This window comes from Trachurus trachurus (genome assembly GCF_905171665.1).
Source record: "Trachurus trachurus genome assembly, chromosome: 8".
Lineage (NCBI taxonomy): Eukaryota > Metazoa > Chordata > Actinopteri > Carangiformes > Carangidae > Trachurus > Trachurus trachurus.
Genome location: NC_139905.1, coordinates 14,622,986 through 14,648,983, shown reverse-complemented (window position 1 = coordinate 14,648,983; position 25,998 = coordinate 14,622,986). Strand labels below are relative to the sequence as shown.

The window sequence follows — 25,998 nt, the reverse complement described above, 5'->3', positions numbered from 1 at the left end:
ACATGGGGTGGGTGCTCTACCAACTGAACTAAACACCGACCCAGTGCTGTTATATCATGTTGTACAATTAAGAGCCTGGTAGCCTATTCAGTCACTTATTATTGTGCTGCTATTAATCCTTGTAGGTATGACATTAAATTGTGGATTATGCCCATTGCCTGAGGTAAAATTTAGTTCTGACCTGCTGTTGTCACTAGGAACAGTTGTTTCTGTAATGAGAATCTGTGTAAGACAGCGAGGTTTGGTGTGTTTAGTATTACATGACATTAACATGTACATGTGCTCTGCGCTAGGTCATTTTTTTAAGGAGTGTTGTATCTGAGAGATAAACTACCCATCCTTTTACCAGAAAAAAACAGGATTTCTAGCAAAAAAAAAAAAAATCAGTGATTTGTAAATTGAAACAGCAGTACACACAGTAGCATATTCAAATTTTCTAAATGTAAATGTACTGTGTTTCTTGGGTATTATTATGTTATACGAGGTGCAGCTATTTTTAGTAGAATTACACATTTTATTTGATGTTTAAATAGGTTATAATTGCGTGAAATGGCGGCAAAGTGAAATCTATTGTGTGTGTTGTTTCAGTGGTTCGAGGCACAGGCACACATGTGCACACTAAAAATCCAGGGCTCCCACAGGAATTTCTTCCAGGAAAATAGGAGGATTGTGTTGCGAATCCTTAGCAATATGAATTAATGGAATTCAAACACAGTCGCCATGACAGAAGAAATTGAGGAGAAATTTAATCTTGGAGGATTTGAAGGTGCACTGGGACCAGTGCAGCTGCTGAACAAAAGTTATACTGCTCCCGAGAAAAGAATTAGGGATAAGAAAATGTAAGTGTTACAATAATTCAGTAATAATTGAAAGTAAGAATCCTTAAGTCTCAAGGGAGTTTATGAAGTTTGCTTTTGACTCAACCCCCCGATCTTGCTAGTCTACATAGTACATACCATGTGATCTGCCTCATGCAGCAGATTATGCAATTTGTCTGGCTTACAGTTCATATGATGTTTCCTTGGGCTATATGTATCCCTCACATATTCTGCTGCTTTTTCTTTGCATTTGTAGCTGCAGGGTTGATACGTGTCTGTGTGTTTGGAATAGTTTCATTCGGTCGGCAAATGAGGACAGATGCTAAAATGGCGCAGCTACATAAAAAGGAAGAGATCAAATATAGGACCATGCATGATTTTGCTCTGGTATATACAAAGTATTGAAACCTGCCTCTTTCTTTTAATGAGGAACATTACAAATAACATGCTCTAGGCTGTATGATGTACCTTTTAGTTCAGCATCAGCACTATTTATATATACAGTATGAGGCCGTATAGAGACAGAGCTCTCTAGGGCCACAACAATTAGAGAGCAAGGACACTGCAGTCAACTGTATAGCAAAAAAATCAAAATCAAATGGGGGACAGAAAGAAGGGTAGTGAAGATAGAACAGACTGACTGAACAAAAGCATATAGGATATATAGATGATGGAACAAGAGGGTCACTGTTTCCAGTTTCTCGCATTTCTTCTTTAATCTTGGTGTGGTTGAGGCAGTGAGGAGGTGGGATGGTTGAATCCACGGTTGAGTTTATTCTGCATAGTTGAGTCCAGCTCCTTTTCTCTCCTACTTTTATTTGAGAGTAGAGTGGACATTTAACCTTTATATTGTAAAGGTTACAGTATATCTGAATCTTTTTTTTATAGTGCACACAGTAGAGGCTGTAAGTCCATTTCTGGAGATTCGACATGATGACATAAGAAGAAACACGCTCTGGTCACAATGCCCCTTTTTATTATCACTGATCACTGTCCAGAACAGGTATTTTGTCTAGTTTTTGCAACACAATGTGCAATAAATTATAATATCTGTTGTTCTCTACAAAAGAAAACATTGTAGCTGGAGAAACTTGTGCTCAGAGTGTAACAGTGCAACTTGCTGGATAACATTAAAACTAGCATACCGCATTAGAATGATAGGCTTAAAATAAACACCACAAGATGTTATTTTTGTTTTTTATTTTACCTATGAAGTATTCACTGTTTTCTGTTTTGATTTTTCACAATAAAAGCCTTGTTTTTTATATGAAAGTGTACGTGCGGAGGAAAGAGTAGACGGAAGAAAGAAAGCTTTTTGTGTACAGTTTGAATAGCAGCGTGCATTAGTGTGCTCCCCCGCAGCGTCTGTGCAGTGACCCCCGCACAAAACACCCCACATTGTACATGACTTATGTATATGGGAAGGTGGGCGTGCCTCAGTGCATCTGAATGCCCTCACAGTTGAACCATTGTCTCCCACTGTGTCGGTGGCAGGATTGGCTGCGAGTGGATGACTAATCCCAGCTTGTGTCTTTGCACCAGGAGTTTGAAAACACCGAGGGAGAGGAGTACCAGGCAGATCTCTCCGCCCTGGCCTCGCCTTCCTCCCAGAATGGCCCCGAGGTCTACATCCTTCCCCTCACCGAGGTCTCCCTGCCTGTCTCCAAGCAGCCTGGCAGATCCAGTAAGACACTACACGGCACCATAAACACATAATTCTTTATTTGCTTGGTCTTGTTTTTAAGTTGAACCTCCTTCCCTCCCCTCTGACCTACTGCTTTGCTTCCCTGTGTGTTTATTTTCTCCTCTTTTTCCCTTCCACCTCTCTCTTCTCTTCTCTTTTTATTGTGCATTGTATCCCAGGTGTCAATATTAACTCCCAGCTCTTTAGGAGTGATTTTCTGCCACACCAACAGGGTCTATTAAAACAAGTTGTTACTTCTCTAGAGCTAATAATACAGTATGTGTATGGAACATCTTACTATCTTTATTGTTTCACATGTGATCACATATTATGTGTCCCCTCTAATTCTCTCCATCTGTCCATCTCCCAGCAAGGGACGGACATCTGTCCACTTTAAGATGCATTTAGAGATCTCCCTACTCAGTGTACTTAAATACAGTCTCATATGGCACATTTTCGTATTTTACTTGGGTCTTACATAACCTGACATCAGAATTTCAGCACACGTCCATATCATGGTGGTGTCTGCGATTTGTATTCTGTCGAGCGGATTCTTCCCAGCTACACCAGAGTCTGTTTGTTTTCGGGGTTTGTTGTTGTCTTTTTCTTCAGGTCATTCTTTCTCAAACCCAGCCTGTTATAAAATGTGTATGTGCATGTATGTGGGGTGTGTGTGTGTGTGTGTGTGTGTGTGTGTGTAAGCCAGATCCTGGGTGCTCACAGTGCCTCTCCCTTGCATGACTCACTGGCTGTCTGTGCTGCACTGTGCTCAGCCAGAAGGGAGGTGAGTTGGGGCTCAGCCTCCCAGGATGTGAGCTCCGGTAATGATTGGACAAGGCAGCCTCGGTCTCACAACCAATCACTAGCCTCCCCTCTGTCCTCCATAGCTACCGCTGTATGATTGGTCCAGGTGTTGCAGGGTGAGGAATGGATAAATGGCGAAAAGAGACGAGATGGTGAAAGAGGGAGAATGTCTCCTTTCACTGAGTCAGACGGAGACTGGGCTATTACTCATGCGTCTGTAAAAGCAATAAAACATTTATATTATCTCCTTTACATGTGCGGATTGTGCACAGTTGTATCTATTGGATGTATTGTGAATGGGGGATTTGAATAAAAGCAGCCTTTACAATTTGCTTTGCTACTGTCAAATTATCATAAGTGTATGGAAATAAGAAAAGACTGAGACAGGAGAGAAGAAACAGACATGTGTTCATATTTCAAGTATTACATCAATAGACGGTCATGGGCTCCTCCATACGTATTAAGATCATGTATGTCATAAGTCATCCACCCCCACACTATCATACACATGTTTGAAAATGAGCCTAGTAATTGCACATCGAACAAAAACACCAGCTGTGCAGTTGATACGCTAACCATGAATGGTGCATTCTATATGAGCCAAGAAGCATCGCTCAGACAGACACATGAACATACAGCACAACATTTACCATTGATCTGGATGTCCTGTTATTCACTTGTTGCTCTAATCTTTTATTCAAGAGGTCGTGTAAAGCTTTCAAACCCACTACAGAGGCTCAACACATCAAAGTGAGTGTGTGTTGAGCGTTTGTGTGTCTATGTGTGTGTGTGTGTGTCATTCCATGGGCCCACAATCCCACTGGACCCTACCATCTTCTCTGGGAATGCCACGAGTAGGACGGGAATGCACACTCACGCTCACACATTCCACATTTGGAATAATACCACGTCTTAATTTCTCTCCCTCTTTATCAGGGAGGGGTGGTGGTGGTGGTGGAGAAGTGTGGTTCTGTTATCACCGTGACAACATCTGCCCAGTGTTCCAGTGGAGAATGGGACTTGTGTATGTGTATCTGGATGTAGAGTTTCGCGTATGTGTGCGGGAACACTTTGTGCAGTACCAGGAGACGCAGCATGAGCGTGTGAGTGAGCGAGTCAAACAATGGCTCCGATTTAGGCCGAGCCGGGGCAGTGGGTGAGCATAAGTGCCGAGCTGAAAAGTCCGTGGAACGCACCAGCGGAGGAATGGCATTATGGGGCAGAATACAGTGAGGGGTCTGTGACAGAATGAGGAGAGACAGGGGAAGGGTGGTGGCATGCACCAGGACCTAAGAGCAAGGGGCGGGGGGGGGGCTTCAGATAGGGGTGGTGAGTGTGTATGACAGAGGTCTTTTTCTGCATCTGACAGAGCAGTGTTTGTGTCCAGTTTGGCTGAGGAATGCTGCTGTCCTGGGTGACAGGGGGGCATTATGTGGGCCTTATGTCACTACTGAGTGTCTTGAAGCTGCACAGAGAGCTGGCGCGTCAGACGGCACACTACCGACATGCGTGACGGTCACATCAGGCGTGATACATGACCAGAAAATCTCAGAGCGCCCGAGGGTAGAAACCGTCCTCGAGTCTGGAGTCACTCCTGTCTCGACCCCATCGCCGGATCGGTCCACCGACTTGAAGCTGCGTTTTAGGTTTTTTTTTCTCTCTCTCTCTCTCTCTCTCGCTCTGTTGACTGTAGGTTTCAACGTAGTCTGTATAGGAACCAGGGATTTCGCTGTTTGCCTGACAGCTGGAGAGCTCTAGACGAGGACAGTATGTGTGTGTTTGTGTGTCCCAGTTGGAGGATGAGCTCGGCGCAGACGGGGGAGAGGCAGCGTGGCGAGCTTGTTCAGCTGTGCGAGGGCTCGGAGGGTTAAATCCTGCCGTGGCTCTCCCTCTCTCTCTCTCACACACACACACTCACATACACACACTATGCAACCGTGGGCTCTTTCTCACATACACACAATGAGGCTAAGGCGTCCGGGGTTGGGGCTGGGGCCACGGGCTCTCGGTTCTCACACTCTGAATCAGTACTTCATCTGGGACTCGGTCTCCGTCTCCGTCATCGCGGCGTTCAGAGTGGCTGGCCGCTCCACTGCTCCGTTGTCTTCTTCATCATCATCACCACCACCAACTTTCCACTCACCATCTTCATCTTCATTCTTGCAACATGAGGATTCAAGGAGGTATTTGGTTTTGTGAACCACTTGGTATGATGTGCAGAACAGTGCTGTGTGTGTGTGTGTGTAGTGAATTAGTGTGTGGTGGCTGTAAGCTTCTTTGAACTCGGCTGGGAAGTAACAAGTTTGAGGTTTTTTTTTTTTTTCTGGTCTTAGGGCAATTTTTCATTTTTACTTGATGCAGCTTTTTTTATTTAGAAAAATATCTATTTACTGTTTGGCTGAGAGGGAACTCTTTGCAATTTCCCTTCTCTTTTATTCATCGTCTGCAAACAATTCCCAACTTTCCATTTTACTTATGAACCCCCTTAATCACTCCTGTCCAGTTATAACAGCTCATTTTTTCCCTGTGATCTTTACATCTTTATTCTTTCTTCCCACTCAGTCCAGCTGCTGAAATCATCGGACCTTGGCCGCCATAGTCTGCTCTACCTAAAAGACATTGGACATGGCTGGTTTGGTAAGGTAAGACATGCATTTTTCTTCCCCCCCCCCCCCAGTCCTTTTGAAAACACAGACACAGTCACATGTGGTGTTTGGGTGTGAAATAGCACCTTTGTTCCCATCATCACTCGCTTTAATTGTCGCAGCTGCGTCTATCCTTACTGTACCGACTGTACGCCGACATGCTTTCTACTCTGTGTGGAATGCGAGGGTAATGTGATGATGATGATCTCATTGCAGCGAGGCTAATCTTTGGCACTTGTGTCAGAGTGTTGATTCCCTTGGGGGGAAGAGTTGAAATTCACAGTCACAGTAGATTCCTTACAAGTTACTGTACAGAACACGCTGCTAACCCTCCTCCCCCCCACCTTGTGTGCTCCTTAGGTTCTGCTGGGCGAGGTCAACGCCGGCCTCAGCACGACCCAGGTGGTGGTGAAGGAGCTGAAGGCCAGTGCCAGTGTCCAGGATCAGATGCAGTTCTTGGAGGAGGTGCAGCCATACCGGTCAGTTCATAGAGATCACGCACCACAGCAAATCTAATTATTTTATTTATGTGTTTACTTCGGGCATGTCAGTTAGATCAATCATCATCACACATCATCTTAGTTTAAATAATACAATACACATGGCCGAAAGGGAAAGCGGGAGAAGCAAAAGCTTATTTAGTCCCGCCCCCATTAGCCACAGAATACATTACCTTCATCATACTTTTTTTCTTATGACATTTTGACACAACATGTTATACAATACATCAATGATTGATTATCTATTGTATGTATGAACTTTTGCCGACTCAAATCCTGTGTTTCCTCTCTGCCAGGACCCTCCAGCACCCCGCCCTCCTGCAGTGTCTGGCACAGTGCTCAGAGGTTACCCCTTATCTGCTGGTCATGGAGTTCTGCCCACTGGTGGGAAACGATTTAATGATAAACATTTTGTGTATTCAGTCCTTCACAAACACCTCATTATTTCCTCTCTCGTCGCAGTGTGTGTTTGCAGTATTCACAAACTCACGTATTAATTTCACTTCCACCTCTCAGGGCGACCTGAAGAGTTACCTCCGCAGTTGCCGGGTGGCTGATTCTGAGACTCCTGACCCTTTGATCCTTCAGAGAATGGCTTGCGACATTGCCTCAGGACTCCTGCACCTCCACAAATACAACTTCATACACAGGTAGAGTATGTGAGTCAGACCAGCTCCTGTTTACCTTCATCAATACATTAATGCCTTTTGGAAAAGAAGAATCCGGCTGAATGGTTTGCGTGCCCCCTGCTGGTCTCTCCCTGCAACAACATCCTGGTGCTGCCTGAGTAATTGTCACAAACTCCAGCATCAGTGATTTTGTTGCCGGGGGTGAGCCCCTTTCCATGTCTCTCAGCCGTGCCGCAGCTGCCATAGCAACCAGTCAGTGGCTGCCAGGCTCAAACGCTCCCTGTTTGTGGAGGAGGTGAGATTAAACAAAGTAGCTTAGTTTTAGTCTGTCTGTGTATGGTCAGGTGAGACGAAATAGTACACGATACTGTGCTTTGTACTTTATTTTAATTCATATTGTGACTACAGTGCACTATCCAGCACATAACACACTGATTGGGTGCAGCATTTTAAAATTTAAAGCAGACAGTGGTTCACCTCAGGGCTTCTTTCCTCCAACAGTGACTTGGCCTTGCGAAACTGCCTGCTAACTTCAGAAATGTCGGTTAAGATCGGAGACTACGGCCTCTCTCAAAGCAGATACAAGGTCAGACTGCCTTTTGACAACGCCAGTATTTCTTATCAATGCATTTTACCCTTTCACCTTATCTGTACTCTATTTTTTTCCTTCTCCTTCTGTAGGATGACTATTATGTAACACAGGACCAGATTTGGGTGCCCCTGCGCTGGATTGCACCTGAGCTCATAGACGAAGTCCATGGAAACCTGCTGGTTGTTGACCAAACGAAAAGCAGCAACATATGGTGAGATATTCCAAGAGTGAAAATTGCATTTCTAGAAGCTTATTTAGGATGCTTATCAGTTTATTTATTTAGATGTATACATGTATAGAAAAAGTTTATAGTTATCCTATCATTGAAATATATAAGAAAAAAAGACACTTTAAGTTTATGAAGTGAGCAGCTTGGTTGGAACTTGGCCATATCTAAGACTGAATGTTTTCTTTCCTTGTTGCAGGTCATTAGGGGTTACTATGTGGGAGCTGTTTGAGTTGGGGAACCAGCCGTACAGACACTACTCTGACAGACAGGTGCTGACATATGCTGTGAAGGAGCAGCAGATAAAACTACCCAAACCACATCTCCAATTCCCCCTGGCTGAGCGCTGGTGAGACTTAGTTGCCTGCCCACACACTTGGGGAGACTGACTGCACATACAGTACACATGCACACAAACTGATGTTCAGGATGTCATATATGAGATACATTTTGACTTTAATAGGGCTTCAAGTCTTACTGACCATTTAATTTCTAACCAGTCACTATGCCCTGGTTTTAAAAATCAGTTTCCTCTTATGGCGGTGCACCTTTCCACTGTAGCAATTTTTTTTCTTTGCCAGCAAGAGCAGCTGATCAATGTGCTTCCTATTCTTTATGATCCCTTGGCATCGACCAGAGTCGAATCACCTCATTCATCTTAACCTGGGAAGGCAGCCAAATATGACTTTTATTTATTTATTTTTCAAAATTGTTTCCCACTAAATTAAATGTGGTTGATATGAACACAAAACACACACACACACACACACACACACACACACACACACACACACACACACACACACACACACACACACACACACACACACACACACACACACACACACACACACACACACACACGAAGGAACATAAACATCTTCTAACTATGTCAGCAGCTGCACTGCACCTCCTTCATATACTCTTTGTGTTATTGGCTAGTGCAGTAACCCAGTGCTAGGTGTTGCTACTGTAGAAAGCGCTGACTTCAACACTTCTCTTTTATATTGCCTTATTGTTCACCTGGAATCAGTTCTTTAACTTCTACCCATTCCTCTTTTTCTCTAAATAATAAAAAACAGATCTTATTAAGCATTTCACTGTGCATTCAACGTAAGGAGTCTGATAAGCTGTTTTTTTTTCTCTCTCCCTTCCCTCCAGGTATGAGGTGATGCAGTTCTGCTGGCTGCAGCCAGAGCTGAGGCCCAGTAGTGAGGAAGTTCACCTTCTGGTCACATACCTGTGTGCCAAAGGTTCCAGTGAGGCGGAGGAGGACTTTGAGCAACGCTGGAATGCTTTGAGACCCAACCTCCTTGGTAGTACCTCCCACATAGGCGCATCCCACACAGCCCTTGTCCTGACTCCGACCCCTGCACCGGCCGATGCCCCTGGGGCAGACCACACCCAGGCAGTGGAGCTGGCCTCCTCTGCGTCATCCTCCTTCCCCCTCCTGGAACACTTCTCTGACAGCTTCCACTCCGACACGGGGGACGACCTGCTGACAGTCACCGAGACCAGCCACGGTCTGAACTTTGAGTACAAGTGGGAGCAGGCCAGATCTGAGCAGCCGTACTGCTCCTCCTCCACCAGTGGGCCGCTGGGCCAGGGGAACCCACACTACCAGGATATTTACTATTCAAGCAAAGGAAGCTGCAAGAACGACAGCCTGACCTCAGGCATATCCCCGTCCTATTATGAACCTGAACACCCAGGTGTGGTCCCAGTGTTGAGTGCCCACAGCCCCTCGGTCAGCAGCGAGTACTACATTCGCATAGAGGAGCCGGTAGAGTGTAACATTAACCTGGATGACAGCGTCGTTGACTACAGCCCAGGGATGGAGGCCAGTAACAGCAGGTTGTCCTCTGAGAGTCGGACTGGTTCCTCCATAGCGCAGCCCCATGCCTACTGGTCCACGGCTGACAACTTAAAATCAACTGCCTATGACTCTGATTCAAGCCCTACTGTTCAACTAACCATGGAGCCGCTGCTGCGTCAGGCATCCAGCACCAGCCCTGTAAAGCTAGGCCACTCCCGCAACTGCTTCTCATCCAATCAAGATGGCACAATCTACTGTGAGCAGTCTTCAGCATACAAGACATGCCGCCAGTCCTGTCTGGCTGAGCTGGACACATCACCTGAGTCCAGATCAAACCTGGTCCACCCAGTGGGGCGTTTAGAAAACACACGCAGCTTGTCGCAAGCGGTGAGCAGCCCCAGCTTAGGCTTTTGCGACCCCTACCTTGAAGCGAGCACAGGTCGTGATGCAGTCAGCGAAAGCTGCCATAACATGATGGGTCCCCTCAGAAAGACACTACCCATTGTTAACCACATCAGCATTGATGTAGGGACAGACGACGGCCTGCTGGTGGGCCAGCGGAGAGGCGAAGAGATTGAGGACGACCTTTTCTCCGAGGGAGACGCCACTAACTGGACCTCAAACCATTCAGCCAACAATAACAGCCTGAGCTTCGACAGCAGACAGACAGGCATCGGGAACGACGGCTATCTAGACCTTCAATACGCTGCTCATTCCAACACAACAGATTTATGGTCTCTAACCAAGGCCACTACCAGAACCTTCCACAGCTCCACGTCCTCGGGCATCCTGGAGGCAGAGGGAGTGGATGCTGGTCGCAACGCTGCTAGCGAGCCCACTGAATTCAGTTCCTACATTCACCTATGTCACAAAGAAGGAGAGGAAGCCGCCGCTCAGATGGAGAGGAATGTAACCGCAGAAAATCTAAGAAACATTGATTCTTGTAACACCTCGAGTATTAATTCCAAAGGCACAGAAGGTGGAAGAGCGGAAGGGAAATGTGAAAAACAGAGACTGTACTCTGAGCCTAAGATGATACCTGACACAAGCTACACAAAGTCCCCGTCCTCTTTCAAGGATCCTCAGGCTGGTCAAGCAGGAGCTTTGTCAGAAAAGCAGAGAAGTAACATGTGGGAGGGGGTTTCAACAGAAATATCCGTTGTTGCGGGAGATAAGAGGCTAAACTGTCCAGAGACCTCAGATAGTGGCATTGCGCTGGATGGTAAAATGAGGGTCAGAGAGTCCAGCATTAGCCTGCCTGAGCTTGGCGACTACAGTGAGGATGATGACGATGACATTACAGATATTACATCAGGTATCTTTGCTGACTTCAATCTAGATTACGCCGAGGTAGAGGAGGAAGAGCTGAGCCCGTTTAAGAATCAAGAGGGAACCCCCGACTCTGTAGACACGCTGAACCTGTCCTCATCGATAACAAGCCCCTGTGACCAGGCCTTCAGCCCCGACCCCTTTAACACCCCCATTTTGCCCAAATCCCTGGACAGCGGTTACGACACGGAGAACAATGAGTCTCCAGAATTCATCTTTAAAGAGCTTGGAGATCCTCGGGGTGGCGAGAGGAGCCCCAGGCTGGGTGGAGAAGCTGAACTTGTCCTGCAGGTGGGTTTAGGCCAAGTTGTCTGCGCGTCCGGCAACAGCTCAGAGCTACAGTTAAAGTGCTTGACTGATAAGAGCCCGTACAGGGACTCGGCCTATTTCTCAGATTACGATGCTGAAAATGAGAGGAGCCCTCGAGAGGAAGGCACCGGCTTCTTTGCGGGTCCAGCTAACCACGGCTTCCATGCTGAGAAATTAAACTCTGTTAAAGATGACAATCCTGTCAAAAGGCAGTTCAGTAACGAGGAACACTTAACAAGTCTGAGACACATCAAAAGATGCGTTGTGGTGAATCTTTCGGCGGCCGACCCTAGTTCCCCCCATCCCCTTCCCGCTCCTGGGTTGTCCATGCTGTCTCCGTTTCCCCCACAGATGGGCGGCTGCCTGACCAAAGAGTCAGCGCCCGCGGACGACGACCTGGGTCTGGAGACGGAGCACTCGGGAGAGGAGCCGTCCTCAGAGCTCAGCTCCTCCATCGTGTCTGAACCTTCTTCCACCGTCCAGGAGGCCTCGGCCAACCGCGAGGAGGGGAACAGGCGAGAAGAGGATTGCTCTCCTGTCCAGTCATTGAGCTCAGACTCCACCATTGACTGCAGAGATGAGGAGGAAAAAGAAAACGGCGATGGATCCACGGAGGAGGAGGAGCTGCCCGAATTCAATCACGTCAAGGACGAGACGGAGGACAGAAGAGAGGGCGTGAGGATAAACGAAGACGATTTTGAGGACATAGATGCAGAGGAATGTGACTCGCAGGACAGTTTGTGTGAAGAATCCAACGGCCCCGCTGATCTGTCCACTTCCTCGTCGCTGCTGGAGCTGTGTGGGGAAGACGTGAGGGCGCCGCTGGAGGAGGCGGAGGATGAAGACGACTCTGATGACAGCGAGTCCGACGAAGAGCTGCGGACCTACAACATCCAAGACGAAGACAGCGAGGAGAGCGAGGACGATTTCACCACAGTCCCAGTGGTGGTGAGCGACTGCAGCAGGGCGAGACACCTCCGCAGTCTCCTGAAGATGCCCACCCTACTCACCCAGTCCTTCTGTGACGAGTTAGAGAGGAAGAAGAAAGCTGTGTCCTTTTTCGATGATGTTACAGTGTTCCTTTTTGACCAGGTATGACGGGGGGGAAAGTTGTGCAGTGTGCATTGTCTATTAATGATTCGATATTAAATCAACTGAATGTGTTTATGACTTCCAGGAGAGTCCCACGGGAGAGCTGGCTGACTTCGCCTTCTCCACAGGAACAGAGTCCAGTGGGCAGGAGTCTTCAGAGGGAAACATCTCTGACCACCAGCTGCAACCTGACCCTGAATCGGAGGCTGAAGCCTGTGAAACAGTTCATGTCTCTGAAGAAACAGATGCAAACAACTCAGAAGAGGGTGCGTTTGTCAGGGACATAAAACCCTACACAGAATAAATGCTACTCCATTTGCCACACTGATTGTTCAGCATACGGTAACCGTGATTGGCTGTTTTTCAGGTGGGGATTGCCAGTGGGGAGACAAGCTTTCATTTGAGCCACGCCCATCTTCACCAGACACCATCCCTGAGCCCTGGTCCTCAGCCACACCCACCTCCAACAGTCCTGATGCCCCCAAACCCGCAGCTGTAGCACTGAACCGTTTTATGGTCTCACGATTCTCTATCACACACGTCTCGGACCCACACATGGGCTCAGCCACAGGTCCGTAGTGTCTATCATACAGTCTTGACTGTTGTGCAGTGTTAGTTTATTTGCACTGAAAACCAACTCAGTAAATTATTAAATATTTGTCAATAGGTGAATAAAAAATTCCAGAATGAAGACATGTTAGGATATAGAAATTTTATCCATGTTAAAAAACTTGCATACTGGTATATAAATTAAATATTGTTCAGGTATGTGTTTGCAACATGCTTTATCATATAAAATATTTTCTATTTTATTTATATGTCCATATACACATTTCACTAAGGCGATTTCATACATGTTATAAACTAAGGTCATATATGATTATCTCCATATCTGTATGAATACCAGAAAGGAAAAATGGTATTGTAAAAGCTCAATCTATAGTATTCGAAATTATTTTATGATTTTCTTTTTTTTTCCTACAGGGAACAGTGAAGATAGTCCAAAAGACTGAGTGTCCGAAGGCCCTGACTGGAGGAGGATGAGTTCAGGTCCTTTTCAACATGGAAAAAGCAGCATAATTATATCTAGATGTTTTACAGAGTTTTATTTTTATTGACGTTTGGGGCATCTGACTGTGGTGACCCTTTATGAGACTGTGCCTCATATTGTAGTGAAACATCCTTGATGATTTGCACACTTTGTTCTTTATTTTAATTTTGTGGTGAAAGAGATATTTAGCTGCTGGTATGGCAACCAGGAAATGGATCCCACATCTGATCATATTATTTGCAGAAAAACTAAACATCAGTATATTAGTTTTAAACACTCAGTATATAACCACTGCTCAATGCAGCATTGATTTCTGTTGGTCACCCTGCAGGTATTTTAATTTGTGACTTCTAAAGAGAGTAAATATGAATAAAAGTATTTAAAAAAAATGACGACAGGCATCATAGTTGCTCCTCTCATTGGCTGCCTTGGTCCATTTGCTTACCATTGATTTGGCATTTTTTAAAAGACTGTTACGACTACGAGCCAGAGAACAATGCTTGATGATTGTTGCATAAGATGCTGCAGTGGATTTCTAAACACAAAATCTGACTCTTTTAAACAGTTGTGGGTGGTGGTGGTTGTGATGGTTTTGTAGAGATGGAGGTGCTGAAACTTCCAATTCAAGTCATATCCAAATGACTCAATACATACAGTACGTTACATATGTAAATGTAACACCAGTGTTATCGCTCCCTAATTGTCACCACCACTCACTCTCTGGTTGATAACAACAGAAAGTATGTCTGCTGTTCCCATATCTGTATGAAGCACTTTGTTGAAGCCAAACTGGGTCGTTATTTGTAGAAGTGTTGCTCAGCATCTCCCCACCCTGGAATGAAATATCTAAATGTGAGATTCCCCCTTCTTTGTGTCCACAGTGCCAGCTACAGGTTCACTTTATTTTTGTGGCATATTAGCTTTGTTCAAATGACATTTCATCAGCAATAGAATGACACCAAAAGGACAGAGTGGTGTTTCTTCACGGTGCAGCGGTGTCCTGTCAATATGCCAGTCATAAATGTTGAATGTCAGTCATCATCTTTACGCATTTTGTTCTACATCTACATATTGCCCATAGTCTCATACATAATGTATTCTATTACAGTTGTGCTGAATGGCTGGGTCAGAAGTGAAATAAAACATTTAAAAAAAGACATTCAAAAATAGGACATATCTCACATATTGTATGAATGTTATATCAACATGTAGCAGATAGCTTGACTTGAATTACTACTGCTGTATGGACAGCTCCTTCCCTCCCCCTCTCTCTTTCTTTCTCTCTCTCTATCCTTCCGTAGCTCAAAGTGCCAATTCTGTTTCCTCTCACCTCGTCTTTTCAGTTGTGCAAGAAGAGAAAAACGTTGCTAGTATTTTTCTACAAGTATTTGAAAAGATGCAATCCAGGGTGATAAGTCTCTCAAATTTGCCAAAGAGATATTACAAGGCCCATTGGCTATAAACATGGCAGACGCCTCTGTTGGAGAAGGTGAAGGCGGGTTGTTCTATGCACCGGTAGTAACATCATTGCTGTTTCCATTTCTCCCTCACTCATGGCTATTGTACTATCCCAAACAAATAAATCCAAATACTTTTTTCCCCCTTGTTTTCTTGTGTTTGTGATATTTATCTGTATTGATGTCCTAGAAGTGCACTTTTCTGTAAAAAAAAAAAAAAAAATAAATGAACAAAAATAAGAAATAAATACATAAATTATGAAGACATGACACTACACAACACACAACACATAAAAGGGTATGACGTTTGTGCCCATTTAGATTTATTTTGGACAGGATAATTTATATTCACTTTCTGTACAGTACAGATATAATACAAACAGGAACAAAGGTGAGAAATGGACAAAATGAAAGCTATATAAAAAGTAAAAAAAAATGCATCGGAAACTTGCTGCACAAATGAGCTGTGTAATAAAAGCGCGATCATATCACTCAGTGTAAAGGACTCATCCATGGAAAACTGGCTTGTCATGATGTAACCATTGAATTTGTGCAGAGACTTTTTTTCTTGTAGCTCACTGACATCCATACACATACTTCCCATTCCATCACATACAACATCACTGCTATCTCCACATACACACACATACGTATATATAAATGCCTCTGCTCTACGCTCTCCTCTGTGATGAGTGTATAATACTGAGAATGACCAAAAGCTATGATAATACTGTACCTTATCTCATAAGCTACCACACCCTCAAAGCTAAATATTAAAAAAAAGAAAAAAAAAGAGGACCCATTATGTGTGCACTGTATTTCATCTCCTGGCAGCTTAGATATCACTGAAATTCAAAGAGGAAAAAATAAAGTAGCATTTCAAAATAATATTTCGCATTTTTTTCAGTGGAATTGCAGTTGTACTGTACTGGAGTAGCTATGCCAAAAAATAAAAGATGAATGAAAAAAAAAAGTAGAAGGCACAGTTCCCACATAGAAAATCTGGGTGTACTGTATCACATCTAGTAAATATAGAGTACTATATCACTTAACAAAAGCAGAATTACAGTTCACTCAGCAACTGTCTAGTTCTAGCTTTCTGTGGTAGTATACAGTCTACACTTCCCAGTCTTCAGTGCATTTTACAGTGATTCACTGAAAACCGTTAGTGAGCATCTTGTATTTATCCTAGTCTCACTTAAAACAACTACTGCAGAGTGTGCCTTCACTGCTAAATAATACTCAAATTAAATTTACAGTGTACAGTGTTGAAGGAAAAACAGCAATCCCATTAGTAGAAGTGCAGATAAGTAATAATGTGACAGCATCACTAGTAAAAACCTATTAGTCAAACCTTATCCACAACTGGTGGGAGCTACTGTAAATAACTAATACAATCTACTGTCAAACTCGCACTTGAATGTTCAGGCTGAAACATTCAATGTTTGTGGAAGGAAGCATGTGTGAAACATCACGAGAATTAACTGGACAAATTCTCGAGTGAATTTCCACTGCAGAAGAAGAAGAAGACAAAGAAAAAACTAGATTCTTAGGACTGTAAAATGGCCTTTGAGGTGTGTTTTTCCAACCCTCAAATATCAAAACAACTTAAACATGCCGGTGGCAGCCATTTTCTTTCACCCCCTTATGAAAACAAGGGCCCATGAGTGGAGAAAACAGGGGACAGCAGGTCGCTAGTAGAAGATGGGTGCAGATCGGTCATCAGTAAAGGTGGGCCGGAGGAAGACCTCCAGGGAACGGTCACTGTGGGGAGAGGAGGGGTGGGGCAAGGAACAGTGACAATTAGGTTGAACACAATACATGAAAAGTAGAGAAATAACTATGTAACCACACCCAAAAAAAGTCTGCCTTCCTCAAGATTTGTTTTGTAAAAAAAAAAAAAAAAAAAAAGATGAGCAAACAGTTGCGGTATCTTTTGTGAGTTTTAGCAAGCATGTGGTGAGAGAACTTTTATGACAAAAAAAAGAGGAAAAACAGCTTGAAACAGGCATTCATGCAGGGTTAGTGTCTTATCTATATGATAATAACCAAAATCAGTAAAAAATCATCAAATTCTTTTACAACCCAAGGCCTGCTGGACTGACTGAACCAAACGCAGCCATTTCCATAGAGGCCAAAGGACAGAAAAGACCAGTGATTCCCAGCGTCCTACTGCAGCCAGACAGCCGATGACAGCAGAGAGGATAGAGAGAGAAGGAGAAAAGTGATTGGTTGGCTGACAGGCAATGGAGACTGGTGACTTACGGAGGTCCTGTTCCCTCAGAACCGGGACAATTCTGGACCCAAACTGGAAGGTAAAGAGAACCTTTGGGTTTGAATGGCTCATCTCTCAGATCATGCATGGCTCACATTTTGTAACGACACTGCTGGTTAGTCTGGTGCAAGATGAACATACTGTAGGTTGATTATAATAACAACTAACTGAAATGACGGATGGAAAACAGAAGTACACATTTGCATGCTCAACATGCCATACACAGTCCTATGCAATCCTTTTCAAATCCTCAACTACTACAAGAGAATGCATCTGCAGCTCCTCTTGGTGGACACAAACTTAACTATACAATGCAGTCAACAGGCAGGTGTGTCAGCACACTGTCATCTTTATAAACCAAACACAAGCCAAAAGAATATCTAAATTACAACTGCCAACCCCACCCCCATCCACAAAACAAAAAAAAAACAAAAAAAAAGAAGGTAAGCAGGCAGGTGGAGTTCAGATTCTCAAAATACGCATACTCTACACAACACCACCACACACACACAGACACACACATCGACACAAAGAGCAGCTCAGATGCAATGGGTGTCACTGTGGGGAGGGGCAAGGGTGAAACCGCATGCATTGGACACAGCTGTGGTTTAGGATGATTCACACAGAGGTGGCAGTGTTGGGGTAAAGGAAGTTATGGTGTGGTGCGGGGTAAGGGTCGATCTGAGGAATTCAGAGGTTTGAAAAACTTTAAAACAAGGAAAATAAATCCAACAAAACTGAAAATGTCATCATCACCAACAGAACAGATTTCTCTCCAGACCAGACTGTTTATTAATATATAGAGATATGTTTTATTTAGAATACCTTTGTAAAAAGTCACCATACATTCAAGGTCAATTTGTAGTATCACATTTGTCTGGTTTCCCTCCACAGCATGCATATGATAAACACTTCAACTAATCAGTAGTTTCTCGTTGTTTCTGCAAATATTGTTTTTTTTTCTTTCCCTTTTTTCTGTTTTCATTTTTTTTTTTTTTACAAGGACAATAAAGTTTTGAAAAGAAAAGACCAAAGAAACTACATAGCCACTCAGGGAATACAATCATAAATAACACTGAGAGCTGCAGGAGCCGTGGTTGTCCGTTTAACCTATAACTAATTCACAGCTGTTATTTTGAGGATACTCAAAAAAAGAAATTATAAATTATAGACGAAAAGCCTCCGTCCAAACTCACTGTGGCTTCAGAAAAAGAAAAAAGAAAAAAGAAAAACCCAAAACATTACTGGCGTGAGGCTTTTTATTTGAATTGACAATTTTGGCAGTACTTTAAGCCAAGAATGGCGGGGGAAAAAATAAATAATGTTTCTGTGGGATTGAGTTTTATTTAAGTTCAGTAAAAAACTTTTGCAATGACCATAATACTGTGCGATTTGGTGGACTGACGTAAACAATTTATATATTTATATATCTAGAGATATAATATATATATAGACTGTATATTCTTGAAGCTCATGTGGAAAAGTTGCTTCATTGTACATAAAGTCTGTTTTTAATAGAAAAAAAAAAAGATAAGCAAAGTAAGGCAAATATGACACACCCTCTGGACGGAAAATCATGTCTAGCAATGACACAAGGAAGCACAGCGCGACCTACGGGATCTCTCAGAACAGAAACATAGTAATCTGCTGCACAGCCTTACTGTACTTTGAACAAAGCTTTGTGTTTTTTTTTTCTCTTTTCTTTTTTGAGCGTGTGTGTTAGTTGGGTGGGAACTTGATAATACTGGGCCCACGTGTGCTTAAAAAGGCCATTCAGCCAGTGGCTTTTAGAACAACGACATTGAAGTCTTTTGGCACTTGTACAGTACATGAACATGTCCTTTAGTTTGACGAAATGACACAACCATGTACATGCATGAAAGACAAGCAGTAGCAAAGGCAGTCTCTTGAGAGATCAGTCCATGATGGTGGACTGTGATCAGAGATCAGAGTATTCAGAGTCCATATCGCTGCATGCCGAGCAGGTAGGGCCCGCTCTGGCTCTCTCGCTCAACGCAATCCTCCACCCACCAACCGCTACTGTCCACACCGACACCACCAGCGGCAGCACCCAGGATGGACGGAAGGAGGAAAAGGAGGGACCCGGGGAGGAAGAGAGGACAGAAAGGAGGGATGAAACTGGCCTCTTCCACTTGGAGAAGAAGGGGTGTGCGTGGAGGCAGGAGGAGGAGGAGAGGTGGAGATAAGTGGACAGGAGGGAGGAGGCTAAGAGGAGGGGAAAGATGGGGAGGAAGAGGAGGAAGAGGCCCCTGTGCTATCCGGAGCTGTCTGTGTCTGTCTGTATGTCTGTTCTCACACAGTCGAAATCAATTTGCCATCAGGACTGTCACTGTGGAACAAAGAGAGAAGGAAGCTTGCCAGGTCGGACACACTCAGAGAGAAATGAAGACAAGACAGGCACAAGGAGGCAGAGTAGAGTTTAGGAGAAATGTAGGTGGGGTCAAGAAAAATCGACTTTAGCCCACCTACAGCTACAACTCCAAACACACCTGCCGTGATCAGGAAGATTGGACTTCCAATTCCCTCATCAACACTTTTATTATCCACAAATGTTTTTGTCGCCCACATTAAAAACAAATTTTATGAAGGTTTGCACTCCACCAGTCACTGACGAGTTGACATAATTGTTCAAGTTACTGTTGATGAGAAAATCATCAAGTCATCTCCTTAGCTGGAGGGATGTAGTGTTAAGATTAGTCTGTTGGGGGTGAATACACCCTACAGGACAGTGTTGTTTCAAAAATACTGATACAGAAAAATACACGCACACACACACACACGCACACACACACACACACTCAGAGCAGACGAGAGTATGCAAAAAACAGCTTGACACTGGAGCCCAAGAGCCCCAGGCTGGCAAGCAGTGATGACTGAGATGAGGTCAGCATGATGTCTACTGTCACAACGCGTACTCCACCAAACACAAGTGCACAACATACACCCAAGGCCATTTCTCTCTCATCTCTCTCTCTCACACACACATAAACGACACACACATTTCTGTACATGCACACAAGAATGTAGTCCCTGATTGGACAGAAACAGGCACAGCATAATTACTGACCCTAACCTCACAACCTAAGTGAGTCAGCAAGGACTTGATAGGATTACAGTTAAAAAAAAAATACACTGGGCCAAGAGCACTCTGACTATGAACTGAGACACTGACCCTGCTACACTGCACTCATTACTTTAAAGAGCTATTAAAAAAAGAAAGAAAAGGAAACTAAAGTAAATTAATCAAGAGAAAAGAAGAAAGGACAAAGAAGGCAGTAAGAAATATTCAAAAGAAACAAGGTGCGTACAACTGACAAGATGGTGATTTTGAAACTGCAGCAAAATTAATTAAAATGTATCACTTGAGCTTAACTATTATAGTCCTCATAAGTCCTGAAGTGATGGAACAGTCTAAGTCATTAAATGAAGCGAACAAAGCTGAACCTCTTCTTGGTCTAGTCTCTATGATGTCAGGATTTGCTGTTTTCATCTGTTTCGTATCACTGGAAATTGATTATCTTTGTGTTTCAGACAAAACTAGTTTTTTGCAGACAGATAAAGGAAACTGCGTCTCAGTGAGAAATGAAAGAAGAAGAAAAAAACAGAGCAAATTATAATGAAAAAAAAAAATCCAACCATTTCAGCCTTACTGCTCACATTGCAAAAATATAAGTGTGTGTAGTTAGTTTCAGGGAAATATAATTATAATATAATATAGCATCACAATTCCATACTACAATTTAATCCTTTAAAAGTATATGCATTACAACTATTTCCATTTCCAATATCATCAGCAGCACCTAAAACAACCTCCATACTGACTCATAGTGAGTACAGCATGTGTATACAAACTCACTGTGTGTATACAGCACTGAATTGGGACACTGCATATCTTAAGCAGTTGCCTTGCTGTCTCTTCAGTGTTACAGCTTGTGAGCGCAGTAGCTCAAGTAAAATGTAATTTATCTGAGCTCTCATGCCTGCTTCTTCTTAGGCAGACTCAGCTCTGCGCTTCCACTAAACTATCCAAATTAAGCACTTCAGATGGCAGCAGCAGTCATACAAGTGTCAGTCATTTCTTAAAAGGGCAGGGCAGAAGAGGCACTTACCTTGTGGCAAAGCGACCGTCATAATCCTCAATAGCAGGCTGAAAAGATAAAAGTGGCATTCTTTTACTTTGTGTGCTTGCATGTCTGGATTTGACGTGCCTGCTGTACTTGGATACAAACACTAGGTGGCAGCAGACGCTGAGCAAAAGTATCCTCCTCACTTACTGCAGGATTACTCATATCCAATTATACAACATAAGACTAAACCAGATGGGAGGCTACAAATTAAGTGTGCGAGTGTAACAAGTGTAGAAACTGTATTGTTCACACATGTTACCTACCTGTGTGCCAAAGCCTGCCATGCTATAGGGGCGTGGGCGGGTCTGTGCTAGGCTCTGTGCCAGCAGCCGGGCGGTCAGGCCGTAGTCAGGTGTGGGCAGTGATCCATCGTTCTCCAACAGGTTCCCTGTGCTGCTACTTTTCCCATGGTGCAAACTGGGGAGGTAGAGAAGACCAAGGATTAACACGTGGACTCGTTTGGGGCTCAGACACACTGCTGGGGATATGCGTGGAAAATAAAATAAAGCAACATACTTCACTCTGAGCTTCTCATTGTCGCTTTCAGGGAGCACACGTGTGTAGGAGAATGGGAACCAGCCACGCCTGAGAAAGGTGAAGATCTTATGAATCGTATATTCGTACTTTTTCCTGCACTGGAATGTGCGGGGAATATTTATTCACCTTACTGTATGGAAACAGGCAGAACTGAATAAAATGCTTACATCTTGTTCTTCTCGTTCTCGCCATAGTGCCAGCCGTCGCGGGCTTCAGGCACTAGCAGGGTAATGATGTCTCCTTCGGCAAAGCTGAGCAAGGTGCTGTTGTCACCTGCGGCATGGGAGAAGATGGCCTGGACACGGGCGCGCCCGTTCTTTTCCAGGCCTGCTGCCATGGAACTGGACCTGGGAAGGGTCCGTGTCTCACCTGAGGAGTTTGCAGACGGACACGACGGTCACACACACAACATACACTATGTAACAGTTGAAAATACCAGAGTCACATAAGCTCTGAGACACTAAATCTTTAGGCTCAACCCGCAGCCAGGCAGATGTTCTAAATTTAGTAATATTGTAGACGTGCCTTTGTATAGCATTTGAAAACATCCATACATCGCTGCCGGATTATCTGGTATAATCACCATAAACATACGTGACAATAGTTGAAATGTTGATGCCAATATTTCTCACAAATCCGTCCCTTTTGAGATATTGGGACTAGAAAAAAATCTGTTCTCACCCTTCCCACAGAACTTAACAGCTGAAGTAAGAATAAATGTGAACATACCATTGATACAATGTTGCTGACAATGTTTATATGATGCTTCTCAATATATTTCAAAGTTAAATGAGAGAAATCATTTCGGTGCACAGTTTGACGTCCCATCTCGCTGCGGCACTGCCAGTGCTGCTGCTGCTGCTGCTGCTGCTGCTGCTGCTGCTGCTGCTGCTGCTGCTCATTAAAGTGTAGTGAGGAGCATTGGGATGTCGTCTTACCCACGGGGTTCTTATTCTTGGCGGGGGCAGGCCTGCGCACAGGGAGGGTGTTGGAGTAGACATCGCTGACCTGTCTCTGAGGCTGAGCCTGGGACGGGCCTTGTGCTTGGGTCTGAGGGGATGAAGGCCTGACTTGAGACACAGACATCGTCCCCCCATCTGTCCAATATTCCTCGCCGTGGACTCCCGTTGTCCCGTTGACCATGGACATACCATCAGGACCCATCAGCCTCTGGAATAAACATGCAGACTTATTCAATAATGAATTAGGGGGGAGAAAAAAGGCTTTTCCTGTAATAGAACAGCAGCCATTTTGAAATATGTAGCTGAAGCTGAAGTGATGATATGTGTTTAGATTAACATTTGTGCCTTCATCTCGATAAAGAAGACAAATCATAACTCTGGAGTTGACTTGGGAGGATTTAAGTCTAGTGAGAGTTCTTCTAGGTTTCATCTGTCAGCTGCTGCTGCCCGCCATGAAATGTAGACTCTACACAGCTCATTAGGCTGAGTGGCATCTTTAAACTGAGCGTCTCTCTGATTTGCTTCTTTATGGAGGGCTAAAGGAGGATGAGCTGACATTAGGACAGAACTCTTAGCTCCTTCACTGTGGTACTGCTGCAGAAAACCAAGTGCAGTAATCCCAGGCATTTTACACATTTCTCTTTAAAGATACCAGGTCATGTCAGTGTAAAACACCATTTTATCTCTGTGTCATGTCAACCTGACTTCTAATGGGTGGGTTAGTAATCATTTGATTATCTGTGTAAGAAAACAGCATATTGATTCTGACCCAATTAAAGAAATAAAGAAATAAATGTGGCATGTTTTCAACCCCCATCCCCCTTTCTCACCGCTGGATGTCCGAGGCCGCTGCCCATGAAGACGGCCAGCTCTGGGGGCACAGGTAGAGGCTGGGCTCCAGGGATGGGGTCTGAGATGACCAGGTTGGATTTGGAGGTATGCAGGGGGCTTGTCCCCCCGAGGGCGGCCGAGCCCATCTGCTGGGCTAGGAGCATGGCCCTCTCTGGCAGCTTGTTGGGGTCTGAGCAGGCCTGTTGCCAAACTGGGATCTTCTGAGTCAAAAGGTCTTTACCCTGAAAGGAAGAAGAAGACACTGATGAAACACAAGGAAAAAATGGGGTAGAAACGTAAAGGGTGGAAAAAACATCCTCAGTTCTTTGTCTTTGTCCTCCTTATTCTCTAAAATAACAATTGGTCCTCATGATTTTTCCTCACTGTGTGTCCCTGACCACTGGCCTTTACACAGTTATGATAATTTTCTGCGTGGGTGAACCAGTGGGACACACAGACACACAACCAAGCTGCCCACTGCAGCATCTCACAGCCTGTGGACACAGCTATACTACAGACATAGAGTTTGATGCATAGAATTCATAGAATTATGAGTGCACAATTTATATATTCACACACACAGAAAACATGCGTCCCTTTGTATGTGCTGATTTGTAGCTCTCATCATGCCTTCCTTTCTTCCTCAGACACACACACTACGAACCCTCTGGGAGAGGGTTCTTCAGTTTGCTGAAGGTGAACTCTTCCCACGCACACCCCCAATCCTGATTAATGACTAGACTCCATGTTGAAAAACTAGGCAGCACAGTCCACACACACACACACACACACAGTCCACATCCTGAGGCTGGCAGTTCACATCTACCAGTGATCCCAAGAGACTGATGTAGTCCATTACCCAAGAATTTGATTCGTGGGTAATGGAGAGGCATATATTTGTGTGACACACAGAGACATTAAAAAAAGGAAGAAAAAAAATCCTGCTTAATAACATTATTTTTTGGAGTGTTAAAAGGGAAAATCTTTGCTTCAAATAGCAGCAACAATGTGAAGACAATGAAGTATAATGAATTCTTTAGTGACTTTGCAAACGATTTGGATGAGAGACATTCTGCAATTGCTGTTGCGTCCGTTGTACTGAGTTTTATTTTCAATCCAACATCGTCTGGATTTCACATTTTGATGCCTTTTCCTATTAAAGTGCTGCACGAGTTGAGCGAGCGAAGCAGTCATCTACACAAAAAGGTGGAGAGACACTCGATGGTGCAATGATGGATCACAGCTTCAGATATGCCCGTCAGCTGGGCATTGTCTGCAGTCTTAATGAATTTTTAAAATGAAGAGGACCCCAATGAGCGGTCAAAGCTAATGTGACTTTGAATTATAGATCTCCTAGTATGCTCCTTTGGTTTAACAGTGGTCACCAGCAGGTGAGCTCCAAATAACACAGAGATGACAGATGGAGAGTGGCTGACTGTGATCGGAACAAAGGGAATGAGTTGAGTGTTTGAAATTGACCTAACGAGCACCAACAACATGACTGTTTTTAGTTGACGTATCAAACATATTGGGAGCAGACTAAACTCCACTACTCACTGAGGTGCCACTGAAAACAAGTGCTTTATAGTTAAAGCCCTTTTTCATGGAAATAGTAAGTCATTTTGGCAATAAACTCATCATTGGTAATGATAGGGGAAAACCCCGTACAATGTTCTGCCAAAGGTCAAGTTCAAATGAGAGATGAATGGCTTATTTAGTCATAGATATATTTACATAATGCTTTAAAATATATATCGACTTCAATGGCTGCTGTAAAGCTCAGCTGAAAACATTAAACATATCTTCATCCACTCTAATTCTTTGATAGTTGAAGTATCTTCTCGATGCTCAGATGACACTCGGACTCACCTTGCCATGGTAGGCGCTGCTGTTCTTGGCCACGGCACACTGGCGGTCCACCAGGAAGCAGTACCTGCGACGCTCCTCGGACAAGGCTGTTTTATATCCCTCAGCGATGAAGGTGTCCAGCTCGGTCTGCTTACTGCTGATGGTCTCCACAAACTGCAGGGGACAAGAAGACAAAATGTTCAATTTACAATGTGGGACATGTTTGTTAGATATACATTATAAATACACCTTTTTTTTCTTATACCTAGTTATTATTTCTTTTGACACTAGAGTAGAGTTCTCTGCTGATGTTGCTAGAAATTGATCTGGTCACTTACATCTGGGGGAAAAAAATGCCTGAAGCCATTTTTCTCATTACTGTAGGTAGGTAGGTAAGGTCAGTGGACAAAAGGTCTGACAAAAACAGTGTCCAAGCAGCTGGCTA

The 25,998-nt window shown here is 44.1% G+C and overlaps 2 protein-coding genes across 7 annotated transcripts in view; one reads left to right on the top strand and one right to left on the bottom strand.

Annotated features, from left to right (window-relative positions):
* Positions 1-4,807: 4,807 nt before the first annotated feature.
* Positions 4,808-15,065, top strand: aatka (apoptosis-associated tyrosine kinase a). 2 transcript variants are annotated; one of them, XM_083977301.1, is made up of 12 exons: positions 4,808-5,489; positions 5,869-5,948; positions 6,312-6,430; positions 6,748-6,835; positions 6,968-7,101; positions 7,582-7,666; positions 7,762-7,883; positions 8,098-8,247; positions 9,060-12,444; positions 12,530-12,710; positions 12,812-13,015; positions 13,429-15,065. In XM_083977301.1, exons 1-12 carry the CDS (start codon positions 5,474-5,476, stop codon positions 13,455-13,457), a joined length of 4,593 nt encoding a protein of 1,530 aa, XP_083833427.1. In that variant the 5' UTR covers positions 4,808-5,473; the 3' UTR covers positions 13,458-15,065. The 2 variants fall into 2 exon arrangements, with proteins under 2 accessions (XP_083833427.1, XP_083833428.1); XM_083977302.1 differs by lacking the exons at positions 4,808-5,489; positions 5,869-5,948; positions 6,312-6,430; positions 6,748-6,835; positions 6,968-7,101 and adding an exon at positions 7,293-7,375.
* Positions 15,066-15,270: 205 nt separating this feature from the next.
* Positions 15,271-25,998, bottom strand: part of LOC310990073 (BAR/IMD domain-containing adapter protein 2-like) — a 54,455-nt gene continuing 43,727 nt past the window's right edge. Inside the window, exons 7-15 of one of the 5 annotated variants that reach the window (XM_083977306.1) lie at positions 25,575-25,727; positions 23,705-23,947; positions 22,851-23,082; positions 22,080-22,281; positions 21,892-21,960; positions 21,639-21,792; positions 21,358-21,395; positions 17,218-17,260; positions 15,271-16,716 (exon numbers count right to left, since the gene is read on the bottom strand). In XM_083977306.1, coding sequence (XP_083833432.1) covers positions 17,233-17,260; positions 21,358-21,395; positions 21,639-21,792; positions 21,892-21,960; positions 22,080-22,281; positions 22,851-23,082; positions 23,705-23,947; positions 25,575-25,727 — 1,119 coding nt within the window. In that variant the 3' untranslated portion in view covers positions 15,271-16,716; positions 17,218-17,232. Of the gene's footprint in view, positions 16,717-16,754; positions 19,578-21,357; positions 21,396-21,638; positions 21,793-21,891; positions 21,961-22,079; positions 22,282-22,850; positions 23,083-23,704; positions 23,948-25,574; positions 25,728-25,998 lie in introns of those variants that run through there. The other 4 variants (XR_014595568.1, XM_083977304.1, XM_083977305.1 and 1 more) reach the window with 4 other exon arrangements.